Genomic DNA, 22,629 nt, shown 5'->3' on the forward strand with positions numbered 1-22,629 from the left:
GCTGGAGTGCAGTGGTGCAATCTCGGCTCACTGCAAGCTCCACCTCCCGAGTTCACGCCATTCTCCTGCCTCAGCCTCTCCGAGTAGCTGGGACTACAGGCGCCACCACGCCTGGCTAATTTTTTGCATTTTTTAGCAGAGACGGGGTTTCACCGTGGTCTCGATCTCCTGACCTCGTGATCCGCCCTCCTCGGCCTCCCAAAGTGCTGAGATTACAAGCGTGAGCCACCGCGCCCGGCCCCAAATAGTGACAATTTTCATCCGGCCTTTATGTATTCCCACAGGGAACTAAATGGATTAAATTTTCATTTCTTCCTTTGAAATGTATGCTCATAAAGCATGAGGAAATGTAACAGGAACGGGTTCTAAGGCCAGTGGGATACTGAGTGAGCAAAGAAGACTAACAGAGAAGGTCCATTTGTTATTGGAAACTCGAAGCTGGTTATTTGACATTTATAGTTTATACTCAGCCTACTTTCTGAAACAGAGGTGGCTTCAATGCATCAGGCTAACAGGGAGAAAGAAGAAGGCGGAGATTCCACATGGCTGTGGGAGACAGACAAATTCAGCTGCAGCAATGCATTCCTTCCGATTTATTATTGGCTTACAAAGACCCTACAGCTTCTGCCTGGAGTCTCATGCCCAGGTACTTAACTTCTGGAAATCAGCTGTAATGGCCTCCACCTGGAAAGGCCACCCCAGAACTGGCTTGTTAGATGTCCACAGGAAAGCAAGCCTTTGCCTTAGTCCAAAGCCCTTGAGTTTTTATTGCTGTTTTTATTAGATTGGTGCAAAAGTAATTGCAATTTTCGGTCATTGAAAGTAATGGCAAAAACCTTAATTACTTTTGTACCAACCTAATACTTTGTATTTTATCCTTCTTTTACTACATCGTTTTATCCCTCCAGTCACAAAGTTAAGAAGTTGCCCCTACAATAAGACTGTTCACATAGAACCTAGCTATTAGAAACACTAGCTGGTGGGATCATCCTTGCATCCATGAGGGAAGGAAGGCCAGCCAGGGGCACTGGCATTGTTGGAATGTTACATTATTCTGGCACTTGGCAACATTATTCCCATGGATTCTAAAACCAGGGATCAGTCATTCTACCAGTACCTGCTGCAGAAGATCATCTTTTTGAATGCGTCCCTGAGCTCTGGGCTCCGGAAGGCATATATGAAGGGGTCAATGACGGCATTGCACATGATCAACATGCCATTCACCTGGAAGAGAGACATGTAGCAGGCGCAGTAGGGGTTACTTGGGCAGAATGTCATTAAGAGGACATGAAGGACAAAGGGGCCCCAGCAGAAGATGAAGACCCCGAGCAGGATGGTCAGTGTGATGGCCCCTTTCATGTTGGCTCTGGGGAGGGTGGAGATCTTCCTGGTGTGGGATCGAGCCAGCAGGAACATGTGCACATAGAGGCACAGGATGAAGATCAGCATCAGCGGGAACAGCGACGTGAAGGTGATCACTGTGGGCACATGATGGGAGAAGATCACCATGGCGATGCCAGTCCCCGTGCAGAACGTCCAGATGACCGCAAGCACCACCACAGTGCGGCGCATGGTTACGATGCTGTGGTACCGCAGTGCGTGGAAGATGGTGATGTAGCGGTCGGCGGCAATCACAGACAGGCTGAAGATGGAGCCGAGCAGGGAGAGGACAAACAGGGAGTCAACGATGTCATCGGCTGTGGTTTCGAAACTGCCACGTGGCTTAAGATAGCCCACGTTTCTCAATATGATCAGGATATTTTCCAAGATCTTATATAGGCTGCCCAGCATATCAGATATGGCCAAGCTACAGATGAAAAAGTACATGGGTGTCTGGAGACTCTTATTCTTGAACACAGCCAGCAGGACGATCAGATTCTCCAAAACTCCAACAATGGAAATTGTGAAAAATATCTCCTCCGGCAAAACCACACGAGGACAGTCGGAATTATTTCTTGCTGTGTCGTTGATGTTCTCATACAAGTTGATACTGTGCTTCATTTCTCCTGCTTGTGGTTAAGGCAGGGATGTTACTTGGACTTGACTTCATGGAAAACTTGATTGATTCTTCAGGATCTTTTCTTCCGTGCAGCACTTGCTGGAGATCTAAGTTAAAATCTCCCAATCACCTAAAAGAGAGTATACAGAAATATTAGTTACAAAGTACACTAGAAAATAAAAACCAGCCACACTCACTTAAGTAAACTCTATTCCCTCCATAAAATACAAAGAAATCAGTATATTAGAAAGAGACTGCACACGTATGTTTATTGCTGCACTAGTGACAATAGCAAAGATATGGAATCAACTAAAGTGTTCATCAATGGGTGAATGGATAAAGAAAATGTGGCACATATACAAAATAAGGTCATGTCTTTTGCAGCAACCTGGATGGAAGTGGAGGCCATTATCAAAGTGAAATAACTCAGAAACAGGAAGTCAAATACTACATGTTCTCACTTATATGTGGGAGCTAAATAATGCATACACGTGGATGTAGAGTGTGGAATGGACATTGGAGACTCAGAAGGGCGGGAGGGGGTGGGTGATGAGAAATTACCCCATGGGTAACATGTATGCTATTCGGATGACATATACTCTAAAAGCCCAGGCTTCACCACTGCACAGTATATCCATGTAACTAAATGGCACTGTTGTACCCCTTACATTTATAAACATATATATAAACTGTTGTAATTTAGGTAAAATAATATACTGGGCCCTCATCTTAAGCACTTTGTGAGAAACAGCTTTAGTGGAATTTTGAGCCGAGAGATGATAGCAAAGATTATTCTTTGCTGCCCCACTTTCCCTCCCATCCTTCTCATGAACACACGTTGAGTGTGGGCTGAACAGATGAACAGCAGTGGTGCCCTTGATGAGAAAAGAGGTAAAGCAAGGAAAGGTCCATGTGGGAACAGGAGAGCCCACAGCTTCTCTGACTGGGAGGCGGTGGCTGGGCTCGGTGGACTCGGGAGATGGTTAGGTCCATTCCTTCTCACTGCTCGTCTCTCTGGGTCACTCCTGACCCCACAGCCTGTGGGATAATGGCAAAGGTGCTGATGTATCATTCCCGAAGATGACTATGCAATGTGTGTCAGCACTTCTGTTTCAAAAGTGGAGCTCCTGGGACTGGCATTTCTGGAGATTTCTTATTTCCCATGTCTCTGGGGTGAAGGTGGACTGCGGCAGTGCAACAGTGGGGAAAGCCAGCACCACATGGCGAGGAAGACCCTTCCCAGGGAGGACACATTTGGGAGCACAGCCTATGATCCGAAGTCCACGGGGAGCCCATTGTGGCCTCACTCTAGGGACTTGTCTGGAAAGGAACTAATTCCCTTGGAAAGGATTGGGTCAGAGGTCAAGTGTTCAGAAGGAGGTTTGTGGGTTCGGTGGATGCGGAAGGAGGGGGTTGACAGGGCGCAGCTGCTGCGAGGGTTCTGCCTGGAATGGCCAATTTACCCCGTTTGCCTGAAACATGGGCAGGGTTTAAAAGCTGGAAGTTGTGCATCCCAGGAACCACCTCAGTCCCGGGCAGACAGGGATGAGTCACCTTCGTGCCTCCTGCCCAGGCCCGGGGAAGCCTGTGTGCTGTGTCCCACCTGCTGGGGAAGCCTCAGGGATGGGAGGGGAAGCCTGTCTGCTGTGTCCCACCTGCTGGTGAAGCCTGGGGATGGCAGGGGAAGCCTGTGTGCTGTGTCCCACCTGCTGGCGAAGCCTGGGGATGGCAGGGGAAGCCTGTCTGCTGTGTCCCACCTGCTGGGGAAGCCTCGGGGACGGGAGGGGGCCTGTGTGCTGTGTCCCACCTGCTGGGGAAGCATCGGTGATGGAAGGTGGCCTATGGTGGTTGGTGTTCATGTATCAGCCTGACTGAGTTTCAGGGTGCCAGGTGTGTGGTGAGACAGTGTTCTAGGTATGTCTGAGGGTGTTTCTGGGTGAGACGCACATTTGAACAGGTTACTGAGTAAAACAGAGGCCCTCTGGGATGGGGGTGGGCCTTGTCCACTCAGCGGAAGGCCTGAGGAGAACAGACCGGCTCCTCGAGGACTAGGGGGCTCCTCCTGCCTGACTGCCTGATGGAGACACTGGCCTCTTCCTGCCTTCGGACTAGCACAGAAGTGTGAGCTCCTCTTAGGTCTCACGCCTGCCGGCTTTCAGACCAGAACACACCATCTACTCTCCTGGGTCTCCAGCTTGCTGAGTGTAGAGCTTGGGACTGCGCAGCCCCTTAACTGTGTGTGCCAATTCCTTATAATAAATCTCTTTATGTCTCTACCCATCTCCTGTTGTTTCTTTTCTTCTGCAGGATTCTGGTTAATACAGGGCCCAACACCTGTGGTCAGCATGGGCCATGTATGGAGACTCTGCCGGGACAGATACCCCCCATCTCATGAGTCCATTAAATGTAATCAGAATTAATATATATTTCCAATTTCAGATGCATTTGATGGTAAAATTCATAAAACAAAGACATGTTGAAAGTGGTTGTAATATTTTTTTAGAAACAGGTGGTTTGGGAACCCAGCTTCAGTTGCTGTGCATTGCTGACCTGCAGCTGCCAATCCTGTAAATCCACGGGGAGCCCTGAATTTGGACAGATATACAGTGTGCCCATGGGGTCCCTTCAAAAGGCCACCAATCAAGCATTGCTACTGCACATTTGTGGATACTGCCAAGCTGGTGGTGGGGGCTGCAGGTGGTGTGTGGCCCCATTCTTGGTTGAAGGGACAGTGACACGAATTGGTGGCCTTTATGAGTGCTCAGCATGCCATGGGCATCACCTAATACTCCACATGCATTCACTCACTCAACCCCCAGAGGAAGCTACCCCAGAGAGTTTGGGCAACAGCCCAAAGCCACAGTCTGGAGAGGATACAGCAGAGCCCACCTTGTGACCACCGTGTCACACTCCTTTCACACGTGGCAAGGGTAATAACAACAGATGCAAGAGACCAGACACAGTACCCCCTACTCCAACATAAACTGCAATAAAATTGACACCAGTCATTTTCCTCTCGACTTGGCCTTTCTCAGTGCCAAGTAGGATTTGTAAATTCGGCTGCGTTGCTATGCTCCTGTTTTTCCTGCTTAGAGATTGCCTGTAGAACACACTAAATGACCATTAGAAGAAGCAAAACTCACTCCATTTAAACTTCACAAGGACCTGCTGTGAGGTGGCATCAATGATCCAAATATTTCAACAATGTCCTGGGCTTAAAGAACTTGGATAGGGGTCTGCACCTCCCATGTGTCTGGCTCTCATCAGTTCAAAGCCGTCTGCTGTCCTCTCCCATTTGCTTTTTTGTGTCTTGATTTCTTCACTGCAAACAACACAGGTCTAGAGCCCTTCCACCTCCTTCCAGGGTTTGTCGTTTGCTGGGCAATAAATGTCCACCCTTCAATTCCATGCTGCTTTCCTCTCCCCGTACTCTATTGAAACTTGTCTCAAGCTCATGGACTCAAGGCATCCTCCCACTTTAGCTTCCCAAGGCACTGGGGATTACAGATATGAACCATCTCACCTGGCAGAGTGATCTTTAAATCTCAGTCTTTCTTATGTTATTGGAACCTCTGTTAACTCCTGGCCTGAAGACCAAGCTCCATCACCTTGAGCTCGCAATAAACAAGATCTTAGAAGGCTCTAACTCTGCAGTGCTCTCCAGGAGGCAGAGGTGGGGTGGTGGATGAGAAAGGAGAAAAGAGGCAAGTTTTTCATAGCTTTATAATCTGTACCCAGAAAGAAACTTGGTTGATTCATTTGCCTGAACGCGTAGGTCTTGGCAGGCAGAGCAGAAAATTGGGGTAGTTATAATTGTTCAAGGGACTGCAAGGAACAGCGAAACCGACTTTTGTTTTTTGGCTGGGGTGGGGCACACAAATCATCAGAGTTAACAGCATCGCAGGGCACAAGAACGTGGCCCCAGATAACTCAAATGTGGCCCCAAATGTGGCTCACTCTGTTAGATGCTCTTTGGAAAGTCCAGGGAGCATGGGCCTAAAGTGAGATTTTTATATCGATTATCATCTTTGACCAAAAAAATATATAATTTTTATATTTTTTAAAGGCTCCAAGGGTAAGGAGAAGGCTCTATTATGTGTTAAATTCTTGTTGTGTGCCAGCTAGTCCTGCGTCCTGTGCTGTGCATGGTGGGTCTCATTTTAATCCTCTTGATGACAATACAAGGGAGTCGTATTGTCTCTGACTCACCCCTGATCTGACTCACCCCTGAGGAGTTGAGGCCCAGAGACCAAGAGACCGGTCTAAAGTCCCATAGGCTTTGCGTTGCACAGCTGGGATTTAAATCAAGATCTGTTTGGCTCCAAAAATGATTAATCTTAGCGCTTCCATGAATATTCATTTGATGAGGAAGTTTTAATGGCTTTAGTAAAAAAATGAATACAAAATAACAATCTTAAACCTCTGTATCTGACCAAATCAGGATGGTTTTAAATCTTTCTGTTCTTTAAATTTCATTTAGAGAAAAATCTCTCTGAGATTTTTAACGAAATTTAGAGAACAGAAAGACCTGTAGTCCCCACTTGTGGTTTAGGAAGGGCATTAATGCTGCAGAAAGCCTTTGAGCGCAGGGCTGCAGGCATCCTGGGGCCCATGGGCGGTGTTTTCAGGGTTCGGTGGATCTTGCTGAAGATAAGTTAGCAGCACTGTGCCACTTTCCTCTGTGCTGCTGGGTGTTTTCTCGGATTGCTCTTCTGGAGAAGAGCTGGGGAAGGAGGACTGAGTGGCTGAGTGATGTTTACCAGAGGCTTTCAGGCTTTTCTAGAGGGCAGTCCTGTTACCCAGGCTTTAGAGAGAGCCAGCGTGGGACTGTGCTCCTGAGCTCTGGGTTCTGGTGGTGGGAGCTGTCACGCAGCTGGGGCTGATCTGCACGCGTCGGGGTGAGGTTCTGGGACCAGCTCTGAGTGAATCAGGAGCTCCTCTCCGCATCCCAGCTTCTGTGCTGCCTTTTCTCCTTGTTTTCACTAGATGCATTTAAGATTTTTATGTCACTCTTTGCATAAGTTGTACTGCCCAATACACTTATGTCTGTGTGTCTGTATGTGTGGATATGTATGAACAGTACAAAGGCTCCCTCCCCATGCTTTATCTATCGGCCCCATCGCCACCTTCAGAAGTCTGGTCTCCTTCTGGAATTTCTTTATGCACACACCAGCAAACATGAATATCCATGTCTTCTCTCAGTTGGTTTCTGGGAAGCAGATGCTGAGATGGGATTAGCAATGCCTGTCAAGGATGAAGAGGAGCCTGCAGACTGGAGGCAGGCATGACTCCTGGGCACACAAGGAGGAAGAGGATTGAGTAGGGCGAGTCTCAGACTGCAGCACCGTTCTGAGAACGTTTCATCTGGCCATGGGGAGGCTTCAAGCCAAAGCTGCTCATGAATATTCGTGGGGGAGGGATTTGGAAAACTGGGCTGTCAACTCTTTTCTAACGGCAGGAGATCTGAGTGGCTCACGTCCACGGCCAGCATGCATCCGCTTCCTGTGTATTCAAAGAGAGTATATTGTATATCATGTCTGTACCTTGTTCTTATCTTGGAGGCTTTCCAAAAAGTAGATGGATCACTTCCTCCTCCCTCTTCTTTCTCTCCTTCTTCCACTGAATGGTATTCCATTGTATGGATGTATCCCAAGTTATTTAATCTATTCTGTATTGATAGTTATTTGGTTTCCAATATGTTGCTGTGTAAATAATGCTATAATGCATAATCATCTACGTATACAGTTTTGTGTGAACCTACATGAGGAGGATAATTTTACAAAAATGGGAATTGAACAATGAGAACTCATGGACACAGGAAGGGGAACATCACACTCCAGGGACTGTTGTGGGGTGGGGGGAGGGGGGAGGGACAGCATTAGGAGATATACCTAATGCTAAATGACAAGTTAATGGGTACAGGAAATCAACATGGCACATGGATACATATGTAATAAACCTGCACATTGTGCACATGTACCCTAAAACCTAAATTATAATTAAAAAAAAAAGGAATTGTTGAGGGCAAATGTGTATGCATGGGTGGTTGTGATAGATGCTCTCAGGCTGCCATCCATAGGGGCTATCCCGGTTGACATCCTCACCAGCAATGCCTGAGTGCCTGCCCCTTCCCTAGCCTCTTCAGTGCAAAGTGCTGTCATGCTTTTGGGTTACTGCCAATGACACATCTGGGGAGTGTTTCAGCATCTTACTTTGGTCTATATTCTTGCTGTGGAGGCTGTGAGCCCTCCTTTTGGTGGCTTTGACATCCCAGTTGGGGCAAGCACACTGCCATTCCTGCTCACAGCATTTTGGCCCTTCGGGTCTTGGCCTCCTACTTCTGTTTCGGTGCCCAGGAACATATCTGACCCGTCCCACCTCAACATTTGACAGAGGGAGGCGGTGGCATTTTCTCTTTGTGCATGATCTGTCTTTATTACTGATTAGTGCTTCTATTTCTTGGTCCTGAATTCAAACAGAGAAGAAAAAGACTGGAAAAACTCAGCAGCAAAATAAGCTAAAGATGATCTAATAAAGAAGAGATGAAAAATGGGAAATAGGATGCAGTAGTCAAGTACAAACAAACACACAGGGCCAGGCAGGGTTTTGCATAATTTAAAGGGGCCAGTGGTGGCCTGTGTCCTGAGAGGCCCAGAGTCTGGGGTCAATTCAGGGGCCCTTCACTGTCATGCAGGGTCATGCTGGGGGCTAGGGAATGGATGACTCCCTCTCGCTGATGGTTCAGAGCCCCTGTGGCAGCTTTTAAGGACGTTGAATATTCCTCTGGTGGCAGGTCAGGATGAAGGTGGTCTGAATGTTGAAAGCCACCCTCTAAAAGGGGAAGAGTTATTGTGACTTTTTCTAGAGATTACTGGCTTTGACTCAAACTTAGAAAACAGAGGATGAAGTATGGTGGGGGGCGGGTTGGAAGATGTGGGTCCTCAATAAGCCTGTAGGACTGGCTGCCTCTTTCCCTTGAGGGCCTACCAGTCCCTCCTCACTGGTACCCATCCCTGCTCAGCACAGTCCTCTGGGCAGGGTCTGGTGGTGGTTGGAGCATGGGTGGCTGATGAGCCCAGCTCACCTTGGCTCATGTGCCTTCCTTTTCTGCCAGGGCACCCCTTCACTCCTAGATGCTTGGCTTGAACAGCGTAGAACATTTTGAAGGACTTGTAATAAAAGTGACACAAATGAACTTTTTGTTTTTTCTTCAGATAGGGTCAGAATAATGTTTGGCCAAATGTCTTGACACCCCATGGTTCCGTCAAGGTGAGATAAAATTAACTATGACAATAAAGAAAAAAAGAGAGCTATCAACCTTATTTTGAAAAAGAGACAGAGAAATAGAGATGGAGATAGACATAATCTATTACACCCCCGCCCCCAAACACACACATACACATAGCTGTTGCCCAGGCTGGAGTACAGTGGTGTGGTCACGGCTCACTGCAGCCTCAACCTCCTGGGCTCAAGTGATTGTCTCGCCTCAGCTTCCCAGTGTGCTGGGATTACAGGCTTGCGTGAGTCACCATGCCTTGCAAAGGAACAATTTGCAAAGATTCTTGTGCCTGTTTTGGTGCCCTTTCATAACAGATCTCAATCTTCACTTCATGTGCAGTGAACCATTTTCTCCTTCAGGAGCCCCCACTGAATATCCTCTTTTTAGACATGAATACTATTGATTGCTGTGAAATGCTTTGTGATGGCTTCCACCCAATTTCTTATTTGGCTGAATTCTGAATGATATCCGGGAGTTTATATGTTTGCATGATTCACAAGTGGTCCTGAATCAAGCATTTGTCTTGTTATCCACTGTGGCGTGGGGTGGTGAGATGGCTAATACGGAAGAATATGAGTATTGATAGTGAAAGTCAGAGAATAATTTTTTACCACTGTGCCTTTTGGTTTTTTAGACTCATCTGAAGTGCACATCTTCTGCTTTGAAGCTGGTTGATGTGTTTGCTTTGAGCGCTTATGAGTATTCATATGAGCTGTGAAGTAGAAGGGCCTTGAAGGTGCCCAAGCTCATCAGGTGTGCTGCTAAGAATTCTTTCACTAAGGGATTTATTTTTTGCTTGTCTTTCCCTCCACATGAAAAAAAGTCTTTATGTTAATCACCGAGCTTTCACTTCCCTCTTGAGGTAATGGAGATCTCAGCCGGCCCAGCTGTCGCCTGTGCCTCCCCAGTCACTGTTAGTTACTTTGGGGTTTGTGTTGCTTGCTGGCTAGAGGGAAGCTCGATTGAAATCAATAACAAAAGAGAAGATTTTGAATGTTATACACAGCACTCAATGGATATGGATTTTTCTCAAATTATATAGTATAATGCAGAGGGTGAAGATGAATCACTGACGTGGAGAGGCTGAGTCTGCAGATATTCAGGTCTGTGATTGCATTTAACTGTATTGCACAAGAGTGATACTCTGTTCTGGAAAGGAGCTGAATCTGTTCTAAGAATAGATTTGAGGGTGTTCACCAGAGGGATGGCCTAAACAATATTACACTGGATCCCAACACCTCTTCATGAGGAGGCACTGGCTTCTGGAAGTTTATATTTGAGTGATAATAAATCTCTGTGTCTCACCTCTGCTCACTCATCTTTCTCCTTAAAAAGATTCTGATATTTCTTGGAAAATTTTCAATAGTTTTGGAAGAGAAATGAGAAATAGAAGCATGTGTGTGTGTGTGTGTGTGTGTGTGTGTGTGAGAGAGAGAGAGAGAGAGAGAGAGAGGATATATCAATACCAAACTAAAATTTGATTAGTGGCAGGTGACCTTTTGTTCTTTAATTTTCTTTTCTATTTTTTCCCACAATATAGCTGTGAGACAGGCGACCTTTTGGGTATTACTAGAGAGTCTCATATCCAGTTTATCCCAAACATATGAGAGCTTTTCGTGGAAGTTAATTTTTGCTTTGGTCTAAGAGAATTAATCATTGAAATCCAGAAAGAGCATCAAAGAGGTAGACCTCCCTAACTATGGTTGTCTTCACACACATGTAAATAAATGAAGATAACAACACTCAGTGCATAGATTTCACAGGCTGTGGTCTGGATTCTATGTGATAATGTATGTAAATTACCAGCCCAGATCCTGGAACACAGCGTGGGCTTAATAAAGGAAATTATTCTTCAATTAGTTTTCATTGCCTAAAGTATAAAATTCCATTAAAATAAAACTTGGCACTTACAGCTCTTTCCATGCTGTTTTCTCACTGTATTTTCTAGCATTCTCCTATGTAGAACATGCATTCCAGCTGGCCCAGGCCTCTTATTGTCTCTAAGACGCCTTGCTCATTTTTGCCTGTCACATTTTTTAGTACTGCTCTCCTTTTGAGCTTTTCGAATCTTTCCTCTGTCTAAATCATATATTTGTTTAAGCCCAAACAAGATCAAATGTCTTGAAGGTCTCTGTCTCCACCTCAACCCACGTGACTTGTCTGTGCCATCACAACACCACAGCGTGTTTTGTTCTCGGCTTGCGTGTGGCAGGCGACACTCTCTGCTCTTGGGAAAAGTCTACTTTAAGTGTAGATGTCTTGTCTCCTGAGCAGCCGGGCAGTGCCCTGCAAGGTTGGCAAATTTGACACCCTCTTCTTTATATCTTCCCGGGTAACTGAGGTGCACGGTAATAATTTATGGATGCCGGCCAGGCGCGGTGGCTCACGCTTGTAATCCCAGCACTTTGGGAGGCCGAGGCGGGCGGATCACGAGGTCAGGAGATCGAGACCACGGTGAAACCCCGTCTCTACTAAAAATACAAAAAAATTAGCCGGGCGTGGTGGGGGGCGCCTGTAGTCCCAGCTACTCGGAGAGGCTGAGGCAGGAGAATGGCGTGAACCCAGGAGGCGGAGCTTGCAGTGAGCCGAGATTGCCCCACTGCACTCCAGCCTGGGCGACAGAGCGAGACTCTGTCTCAAAAAGAAAAAAAATAAAAAAAAATAATAATAATTTATGGATGCCTTGGGATGTGACCAACAGCAACTTGAATAATCCAGGGTAATCTGAATAATTCACAGCCTATGCTTCTAAACAAATATGTTTGGGGGAGATATAAAGTATACAAGAAACAGAGTTAGTGGTTTCATTTCATCATATGTCAGAGCATACATTTTAGTGGATAATATTTGAGTTAAAATCTCATGGGAAAATAAGTGTTTCTTCTAGAGATCAAAATGTTGCCTTCCTCTTCTTTCAAAGTAGTACCAGAAAGATGGACAGCCTTCACTCTCTTCCTAGACAGGGGGAGGTGTCAGGTTCCGCAGAGTCCCTGAAAACAGCTCTATTTACAAGAGCAGTGCTTGCAGGGTCAGAAGTCTCCAGGTGGTGAGGGCAGGAAATGATGGGACCTTTGTGCAAGAGAGTCAGGAGAGGTTTTTACTCAGCAGGAAGGGGCAGGCGAGGACCCTCTGCCTGTAGAAAGCAGCTGAAATCAGACCTCTTAGTTTCTGAATGTTGAAAAATAAAAAAAAGCTCAACTTTTGGGAATGTTTATTCTCAGGAAGGGGAGTGGATACAGTCTACCTCCAGGAAGGGTGGGGAGGTGACGTCAGACCTGGTTTTGGTCCGGAGCTCCAGGGGTGGTTAGCACCCTGGGAAGGCTGCGTGTGGGATTGAAAGTGCAGGGGACTAGGAGCTGAACTACCATCGGCACTAGCAAATTCTGTGAGAAGGTGGAGGAGCCGTCTCCAACAGCAAAACCATGAGGCAGCAAGAAGTAAGGACAGTAGTAGATCAGATACCAGACTGGTCTTGCTCAGATTTGGAATCTGTAAATCTCTAGGTTTTAGAAGATTCAGGGGGACAGAGGCAACCCAAAGGAAGATACTGGCTCTTTTTTTCTCACATATTAGATTGGTATTTGAATATTTAATTCGAATATTAAGAGATATGAATATTTTACCACTACTTTGTGGAGCAACTCATATTGGTTACATAGGGTCTATGTCAAAATGTGAAATCTATGAGGCACACAGGATAAAAAGCACTATGTTATTCTAATAAAAGTTAGACATGATAATAAATAAGAGTTTATATCATGATTAAAAAGTATAAGGCCAAGATTCTCAATGTAAAGGGATGAAAATTTTTACTAATGTCAGATTTCTGGGGTTGCATTTGGTGCAAATCAAAAAAGTAGCACAGGGAGTTAAGAAAGGTGATGTGTCACCTGGAAGCAGCCATTCCCTCCCTGACCCTGGCACAAAGCTTTCCCAACCAGGAAAAATATATGAGAATTGGCTGAAAAGTGTGAGAGGTAACTATTCTCTGCTTTGGGTAAAAGTTGGAGGAAGAAAATAGAAGTACAATGATTAAGCAAATAGTTTTCTTTTAAGATTGGAACCTAACATGAACAATGACAGTTCAAAGAAAGGAAAATTGAAGAAAAGAAGATAAAAAACAGTTATAAATAAAATAAGCGTCTGTGATTTATTTAAATTTAAATAAATATAAATTATTCAAAATCCAGGTAGCAATTTTTATTAAATATAGGTATCTAATATTACTTTAGACCTTGTAGTTATGAAATGTGTTATCACTAAATATCTGGAGCAAGGAACACAGTCTCTGCCTTTAAGACCTAAAAACCTAACTGATTTATGACTCAGTAGCCTTGAACAAATAGTCAATGATGTTTACAAAGATGCATATACAATGATATTCACTGACTTGTTATATCAAGTAGTGAAAAACTAAAAACAACATAATTAACTGGTGATTAAGGATTAGTTAAATATACTCGGCAAGTCCATACAATAGAATGCTGCATGACAATTAAAATTGCAGCTCAACATGCCTTGAAATAATAAAGGCAGAGGCAGAACAGAATACCAGAATAGAAGGCTCCACTGATTGTCCCTCGGCAAGGACACCAATTCAACAACTCTCTACATGGGAAAAACACCTTCATAAGAGCCAAAAATCAGGCGAGCCCTCATGGTACCTGGTTTTAACTTTATATCGCTGAAAGAAGCACTGAAGAGGTAGAAAAAACAGTCTCAAATTGCAGACACCACCCCTCCCACACCCCCCAGTGGTAGCATGGTGTGGAGAGCATCTCTGGATGCTGGGGGAGGGAGAGCACAGCACTGTGAAGCATTGAACTCAGTGGTGTCTTGTTAGAACAGAAAGGACAACCAGACTACACTCGGCTGACGCCCGGCCACGGAGCAAGCCTTTAGACCAGCCCTAGCCAGGGGAATCGCTGACCCCAATGGTCAGAACTTGAGTTCCCACAAACCTTGCCACAGAAAGCTACAGTGCTGTCAGTCTCTAAGTAAACTTGAAAAGGCAGTCTAGACCACAAGGACTGTAACTCTTAGGCGAGTCCTAATGCTGAACTAGGCCCATAGACAGTGGACTTGGGGGGTGCACAACCTACTGAGATACCAGCTGGGGTGGCTAAGGGAGTGCTGGCATCACCTCTCCTCTAACTCTAAGTTGCACAGCTCATGGCTCCAAAAGACACCCCTTCCTTCTGCTTGACGAGAGGAGAGGGAAGAGTAGGGAGGACTTTGTCTTGCATCTTGGATATCAGCTCAGCCACAGCAAGATAGGGCACTGGTCAGAGTTGTGAGGCTTCCATTCCAGGTCCTAAATCCTGGCCAACATTTCTAGATACACCCTGGGCCAGAAGGGAACTTGCGCCTTGAAGGGAAGGAACCAGTTCTGGCAGCATTCATCACCTGCTACCTGAAGAGCCTTTAGGCCCTGAGTAACCAGCAGCAATACCCAGGTACTACGTTGAAGGCCTTGGGTGAGCCTGAGACTTGCTGGCTTCAGGTGAGACTCAGCACATTCCCAGCTGTGGTAGCTATGGGGTGAGATTCCTTCTGCTTGAGAAAAGCTGAGGGAAAAGTAAAGGGGACTTTGTCTTCACCTTATGTACCAGCACAGCCACAGTGGAATAGAGCACCAAGCAGGCTCTTGGGGTCCCCGATTCTATGAGTTGTCTCATGGACAGCATTTCTGGACCAGCCCTGGGCCAGACGTGAGCCCACTGCCCTGAAGGGTGATTCCCAGAGCAGGCAGCATTCACCACAACCTGACTGAAGAGCACTTGCAAACGTGGAAAACATCGGTGGTAGGCTGGCAGTGCTCCCTGTGGCCTGTGGTGGTGGTGGCTACAGGGTCAGACTCCTCTGCCTTTGGGAAAGAGAGGGGTGAGTGGGAAAGACTGTGTCTTGTGGTTTTAGTGCCAGCTCAGCCACAGGTAGACTTCTAAGGTTTTTCACTCTAGTCCCTGACTCCTGGATAGCACCTCTGGACCTACCCAGGACCTGGGGAAAATTCCTGCCCTGAAAGCAAGGACCCAGGCCTGGCTGGCTTTTCCACCTGCTGATTGTAGAGCCCCAGGGCCTTGAGTGAACATAGGCAGTAGCCAGGGAGTGGTTACAGCAGGCCTGGGGTGAGACTGAGTGCTGTGCTGGCTTTGGGTCTGACCCAGCCCAGTCATAGTGGTAGTGATGAGGTGCTTGCACCACTGCACACCCAGATTTAGGTGGCTCAGAAGACAGAGAGAGACTCTGTATGTTTGGGAGAAAGTAAGGGAAGAGAACAAGAGTCTCTGCTTGGTAATCCAGATAATTTTCCTGGGTCTTGTCCAAGACCATCAAGGTGGTACCTCTACGAGTCTGCAAGAACCACAGTGTTACTGGGCTTGGAGTGTCCCCTAAAGCAGATACAGCTTAGATCACAACTCCCAAGTCCTTTTAAATATCTGGAAAGCCTTCCCAAGGACTGGTACAAACAAGCCCAACCAGTGACGACTACAGTAAATACCTGACTCTTCAGTACCTAGACACTGATGAACATCAACTAGCATTGCCATCATCCAGGAAAATATGACCTTGCCAAATAACTAAATAAGGCACCACTTCTGTAGAAAAAGAGATATATGACCTTTCAGACAGAGAATTCAAAACATCTGTATTTGAAGAAACTTAAAGAAATTCAAGACAACAGAGAAGGAATTCAGAATCCTATCAGATAAATTTAATAAAGAGATTGAAATAAAAAGAATCATGCAGAAATTCTGGAGCTGAAAAATGCAAGTGGCATACTGATGAAGGTGTCAGAGTCTTTTCATAGCAGAATTGATCAAGCAGAAGAAAGAATTAGTGAGCATGAATACAGGCTATTTGAAAATACAGTCAGAAGAGACAAAAGAAAAAAGAATAAAAAAAAATGAAGCATGCCTATAGGATCTAGAAAATAGCCTCAAAAGAGCAAATCTAAGAGTTATTGGTCTTAAAGAGGAGATAGAGAAAGAGATAGGGGTAGAAAATTTATTCAAAGGGATAATAACAGAGAACTCCCCAAACCTAGAGAAAGATACCAATATGGAAGTAAAAGGTTATAGAACATCAAGCATATTTAACCTAAATAAGACTCCCTCAAGGCATTTGAAAATCATACTCTCAAAGATCAAGGATAAAGAGAGGATCCTAAAAGCAGCAAGAGAAAAAAAACAACAATGGGGTTTCAACACACCTGGCCCAAACTTTTCAGCAGAAATTTTACAGGCCAGGAGAGAGTGGCATGGTATATTTAAAGTGCTGAAGGAAACAATTTTACCTTAGAATAGTATATCCAGTGAGTATATCCTTCAAACACGAAGGAGAAATAACAACCTTCCCAGGCAAACAAAAGCTGAGAGAGTTCATCAACACTAGACGTGTCCTACAAGAAATGCTAAAGGGAGTACTTCAATCAGAAAGAAAAGGACATTAATGAGCAATAAGTCATCACCTGAAGGTACAAAACATGCTAATAACAGTAAGTACACAGAAAAGCACAGAATATCACAACACTGTAACTGTGCTGTATGAACTACTCTTATCCTAAGTACAGAGACTAAGCAATCAATAAAATATAATAACTACAACAAATTTTCAAGATATAGACAGTACAAAAATATGAACAGAAACAACAGAAAGTTAAAAAGTGGGGGATGAAGTTAAGGCATAGAGTTTTTGTTAGTTTTTGTTCTGCTTGTTTGTTTGTTTATGCAAACAAGGTTAAGTTGTTATCAGATTAAAATAATGGGTTATAAGTTAGTATTTGCAAGCCTCTTGGTAACCTCAAACCAAAAAACATACAATGGATACACAAAAAACCAAAAGCAGGAAACTAAATCATATCAGCAGAAAAACATCACTTTTACTAAAAGAAGACAAGAAGGAAAAAAAGAAGGAAGAGAACACCAGAAAACAAATAACAAAATGGCAGGGGTAAGTCCTTACTTATCAATAATAATATTGAATGTAAATGGACTAAACTCTCCAATCAGAAGACAGAGTGGCTGAATGGATGAAAAACAAGACCCATTGATCTGTTGCCTACAAGAAACACACTTCACCTATAAAGACACACATAGACTGAAAATAAAGGGAGGGAAAAAGATATTCCAGACCAATGGAAACCAAAAAAGAGTGAGAATAGCTATACTTACATCAGACAAAATAAATTTCAAGACAGAACTGTAAGAGACAAAGAAGGTCACTACATAATGGCAAAGGTGTCAATTTAGCAAGAGGATATAACAATTTTAAATATATGCACCTAAGACTGGAGCACCTAGCTATATAAAGCAAATTTATTAGCACTAAAGAGAGAGACAGGCCCCAATACAATAATAGCTGGAGACTTCAACACATGACTTTCAGCATTGGACAGATCTTCAAGGCAGAAAATCAACAAAGAAACATCAGATTTAATCTGCAGTATATACCAAATGAACCTAATAGATATTTACAAAACATTTCATCCAATAGCTACAGAATATACATTCGTTTCCTCAGCACATGGATCATTATCAAGGACAGACCATATGTTAGGTCACAAAACAAGTTTTAAAACATTCAAAAAAATTGAAATAATGTCACGTATCTTCTCTGACCACAAGAGAATAAAACTAGAAATTAATAACAGGAGGAATTATGGAAACTATACAAATACGTTGAAATTAAACAATATGCTCCTGAATGACCAGTGAATGAAGAAATTAAGAAATAATTTGAAAAATTTATTGAAACAAATAATAATGCAAACACAACATACCCAAACCTATGGGATACAGCAAAAGCAGTACTAAGGGGGAAATTTATAGCTATAGGTGCCTACATCAAAAAAGAGGGAATGTTCCAAAAAAACAATTTAATGATGCATCTCAAAAAACTAGAAAAGCAAGAGCAAACCAAACCAAAAAGTAGTAAGAGAAAAGAAATAATAAAGATTAGAGCAGAAATAAATGAAATTGAAATGAAGAAAACAATACAAAAGATCAAAGAAATGAATGGTTGATTTTTTGAAAAGTTAAACAAAACTGACAAATCTTTAGCCAGACGAAGAACAAAAGAGGGAAGATATAAATAAATAAAATTGGAAATGAAAAAAGAGACATTACCACTGATGCACAAAAAATCATTAGTGGCCCCTATGAGTAACTATATGCCTGTAAATTGGAACATCTAGAAGAAATTGACAAATTCCCAGATACATATAACCTAACAAGATTGAACCAGGAAGAAATCCAAAACCTGAACAGACCAATAACAAATAGCAAGATTGAAGCCATAATAAAAAGTCTCCCAGTAAAGAAAAGCCCGTGACCCAATGGCTTCACTGCTGAATCATACTGAACATTTAAAGAAGAACTAATAGCAATCCTACTCAAACTGTTTTGAAAAATAGAGGAGGAATGAACACTTCCAAACTCATTCTACAATGCCAGTATTACCCTGACACCAAAAACAGACAAAGACACATCAAAAAAAGAAAACTATAGGCCAATGTCTCTGATGAAGAAATCCATCCCCCTTCACCACTGCCCCACTGCCAAATACTGGCAAACCAAATTCAGCAATATATTAGAAAGATCATTCATCACGACTAAGTGGGATTTTTTTCCCTAGGATGCAAGGATGGCTCAACATATGCAAACCAACATATGCAAACCAATGCAAAATACAATGTGATATATCATATCAATGAATGAAGGACAAAAACCATATGATAATTCCAATGATGCTGAAAAAGCATTTGGTAAAATCCAACACCTCTTTATAATAAAACCATTAAAAAAACTGGGTAGAGAAGGAACATACCTCAACATAATAAAAGCTATACACAACATACCCACAGCCATGCAATCCCTATCAAAATATTAAGGACAATCTTCACAAAAATAGAAAAGAAAATCCTAAAATTTATATGGAACCACAAAAGACTCAGAATAGTCAAAGCTACCCTAAGCAAAAAATAACAGAGCTGGAGGAATCACATTACCTGACTTCACATTATGCTAGAGAGCTGTAGTAACCAAAACAGCATGGTACTGGTATAAAAACAGACATATAGACCAATGAAACAGAATACAGAACCCAGAAACAGATCCAGACACCTATGGTGAACTCATTTTTGACAAAGGTGCCAAGAACATGCAATGGGGGATAGACAATCTCTTTAATAAACAGTGCTCGTAAAACTGGATATTCATATGCAGAAGAATAAAACTAGACCCCTATCTCATGCCATACACAAAATCAAATAAAAATGGATTAAAGACTTAAATATAAGACCTCAAACTATGAAACTAATACAATAAAACATTGGGGAAAATCTCCGGGACATTGGTCTGGGCAAACATTTCTTGAGTAATACCCGACAAGCACAGGTACCCAAACAAAAATGGACAAATGGGATCACATCAAATTAAAAACCTTCTGCACAGCAAAGGAAACAACCAACAAAGTGAAGAGACAACCCATAGAATGAGAGAAAATATTTGCAAACTACCCATCTGACAAGGGATTAATAACCAGAATATATAAGGAGCTCAAACAACTCTACAGGATAAAGTCTAATAATCTGATTTTTAAAATGGGCAGAAGATTTGAATAGATATATCTCTAAAGAGGACATACACATGGCAAACAGGCATATGAAAAGGTGCTCAACATCACTGATCATTAGAGTAATGCAATGCAAAACTACAATGAGATATCATCTTACCCCAGTTAAAATGGTTTATATCCAAAAGACAGGCAATAACAAATGCTGGTGAGGATGTGGAGAAAAGGGAACCCTTGTACACTCTTGGTGAGAATGAAAATCAGTACGACCATTATGGAGAACAGTTTGGAGGTTCCTCAAAAAATTAAAAATAGGGTTACCATATGATCCAGAAATCCTACTGTTGGTTATATACCCAAAAGGAAGGAAATCAGTATATTGAAGAGATATCTCCACTTCTATGTTGTTGCAGCACTGTTCACAACAGCTAAGATTTGGAAGCAAACTAAGTGTTCATCAACAGATGAATGGATAAAGAAAATATGGTACATATACACAATGGAGTACTTTTCAGCCATAAAAAATAATGAGATCCTGTCATTTGCAACAACATGGATGGAAGTGAAATAAGCCAGGAACAGAAAGACAACCATCACATATTCTCACTTACTTATGGGCTCTAAAAATCAAAACAACTGAACTCATGGGCATAGAGAGTAGAAAGATGGTTGCCAGAGGCTGGAAAGGTAGTGTATGTGTGGGGTGGTTCTAGAGGGAGGTGGGGATGGTTAATGGTTAGAAATAGTTAGAAATAATTAATAATACCTACTATTTGATAGTACAACAGGGTCACTACAGTGAATAATAACTTAACTGTACATTTTGAAATAAAAAATGCAGCCTTAAAGGAAAATTTTAAAAAACAACAAAAAAGAGGAGAATGAAAATGCAGTTTTAGTATCTCTATTAGAGGTATGTTTAAAGCTGTGCTGTTTCTTAGATCTCTATATAATAACATCCTTAAAAGAGAGTTTAGGTTTTTAAGAATTGTGGATTTTTTTTTTCATTTCCACAGATGTCTGCTTGTATTTTGAGTCACCCTGTTTCTTCTTCCAGTGAAATAAACCCACTCAAAATGTTTTAAAAATCATAATAGGCCAGGCACAGTGGCTCATGCCTGTAAGCAGTTTGGGAGGCAGAGACGGGCGGATCACAAGGTCAGGAGATCGAGACCATCCTGGCTAAAATGGTGAAATCCCTTCTCTACTAAAAATACAAAAAAAAATTAGCCAGGCGTGGTGGCGGGCGCCTCTAGTCCCAGCTACTCCAGAGGCTGAGGCAGGAGAATGGTGTGAACCCTGGAGGTAGAGCTTGCAGTGAGCTGAGATACCACCACTGCACTCCAGCCTGGGTGCAGAGCAACACTCTGTCTCAAAAAAAAAAAAAAAAATCATAATAAAGGCCATACATGGCAAACTCCCAGCTAGCATCATACTGAATGGGGAGAAATGGAAAGCCTTTCCTCTAAGATCTGGAACAAGACAAGGATGCCCACTTTTACCACTTTTGTTCAATATAATCCTGGAAGTCCTGGCAAGAGCAATTAGACAAGAGAAAAAAAGGAAAAAAGCTGGAAGTATCATGCTACCTGACTTCAAACTATACTACAAGGCGACAGTAACCAAAACAGGTACAGTAACCAAAACAGGTACAGTAACCAAAACAGTAACCAAAACGGTACCATGGTACTGGTACCAAAACAGACTTATAGACCAATGGAGCAGAACAGAGACCTCAGAAGTAACACCACACATCTACAACCATCTGATCTTTGACAAACCCAACAAAAACAAGCAAGGGGAAAGGATCTCCTATCCAGTAAATGGTGCTGGGAGAAAACTGGCTAGCCATATGCAAAAAAACTGAAACCGGGCCCCTTCCTTACACCTTATACAAGATGAATTAAATACTTAAATGTAAAACCCAAAACCTTAAAAACACTAGAAGAAAACCTAGGCAATACCATTCAGGACATAGGCATGGGCAATGACTTCATGACAAAAATGCCAAAAGCAATTGCAACAAAAGCCATAGTTGACAAATGGGATCTAATTACACTAAAGAGCTTCTGCACAGCAAAAGAAACTATCATCAGAGTGAACAGGCAACCTACAGAATAGGAGAAATTTTTTGCAAACTATCTATCTGACAAAGGTCTAATATCCAGAATTTACAAGGAACTTAAACACATTTACAAGAAAAAAAAACCCCATCAAAAAGTAGGCAGAGTATATGAACAGACACTTCTCAAAAGAAGACATTTATGTGGCCAACAAACAAATGAAAAAAAGCTACCATCCTGGCCAACATGGTGAAACTCCGTCTCTACTAAAAATACAAAAATTAGCTGGGCTTCGTGGCGTGTGCCTGTAGTTCCAGCTACTCAGGTGGCTGAGGCAGAAGAATCGCTTGAATCCGGGAGGCAGAGGTTGCACTGAGCCGTGATCGTGCCACTACGCTCCAGCCTGGCAACAGAGTGAGAATCCCTCTAAAAAAAAAAGCTCAAGATCACTGATCATCAGAGAAATGCAAATCAAAACCACAACGAGATACCATCTCATGCCAGTCAGAATGGTGATTATTAAAAGGTCAGGAAACAATAGATGCTGGCAAGGCTGTGGAGAAGTAGGAACACTTTTACACCGTTGGTGGGAGTGTAAATTAGGTCAACCATTGTGAAAGACAGTATGGTGATTCCTCAAGGATCTAAAACTGGAAATACCATTTGACCCAGCAATCCCATTACTGGGTATATACCCAAAGAAATATAAATTA

The 22,629-nt window shown here is 43.2% G+C and overlaps 1 protein-coding gene across 1 annotated transcript in view; it reads right to left on the reverse strand.

The window, feature by feature from the left end:
• Positions 1 to 624: 624 nt before the first annotated feature.
• MC2R (melanocortin 2 receptor) overlaps positions 625 to 22,629 on the reverse strand; it is a 32,102-nt gene continuing 10,097 nt past the window's right edge. Inside the window, exon 2 of the mRNA XM_003276710.2 lies at positions 625 to 2,129. Coding sequence (XP_003276758.1) covers positions 1,108 to 2,001 — 894 coding nt within the window. The 5' untranslated portion in view covers positions 2,002 to 2,129 and the 3' untranslated portion in view covers positions 625 to 1,107. The remainder of the gene's footprint in view (positions 2,130 to 22,629) is intronic.

The sequence above is a fragment of the Nomascus leucogenys genome, chromosome 4, assembly GCF_006542625.1.
Source record: "Nomascus leucogenys isolate Asia chromosome 4, Asia_NLE_v1, whole genome shotgun sequence".
In the NCBI taxonomy this organism is placed as follows: Eukaryota; Metazoa; Chordata; class Mammalia; order Primates; family Hylobatidae; genus Nomascus; species Nomascus leucogenys.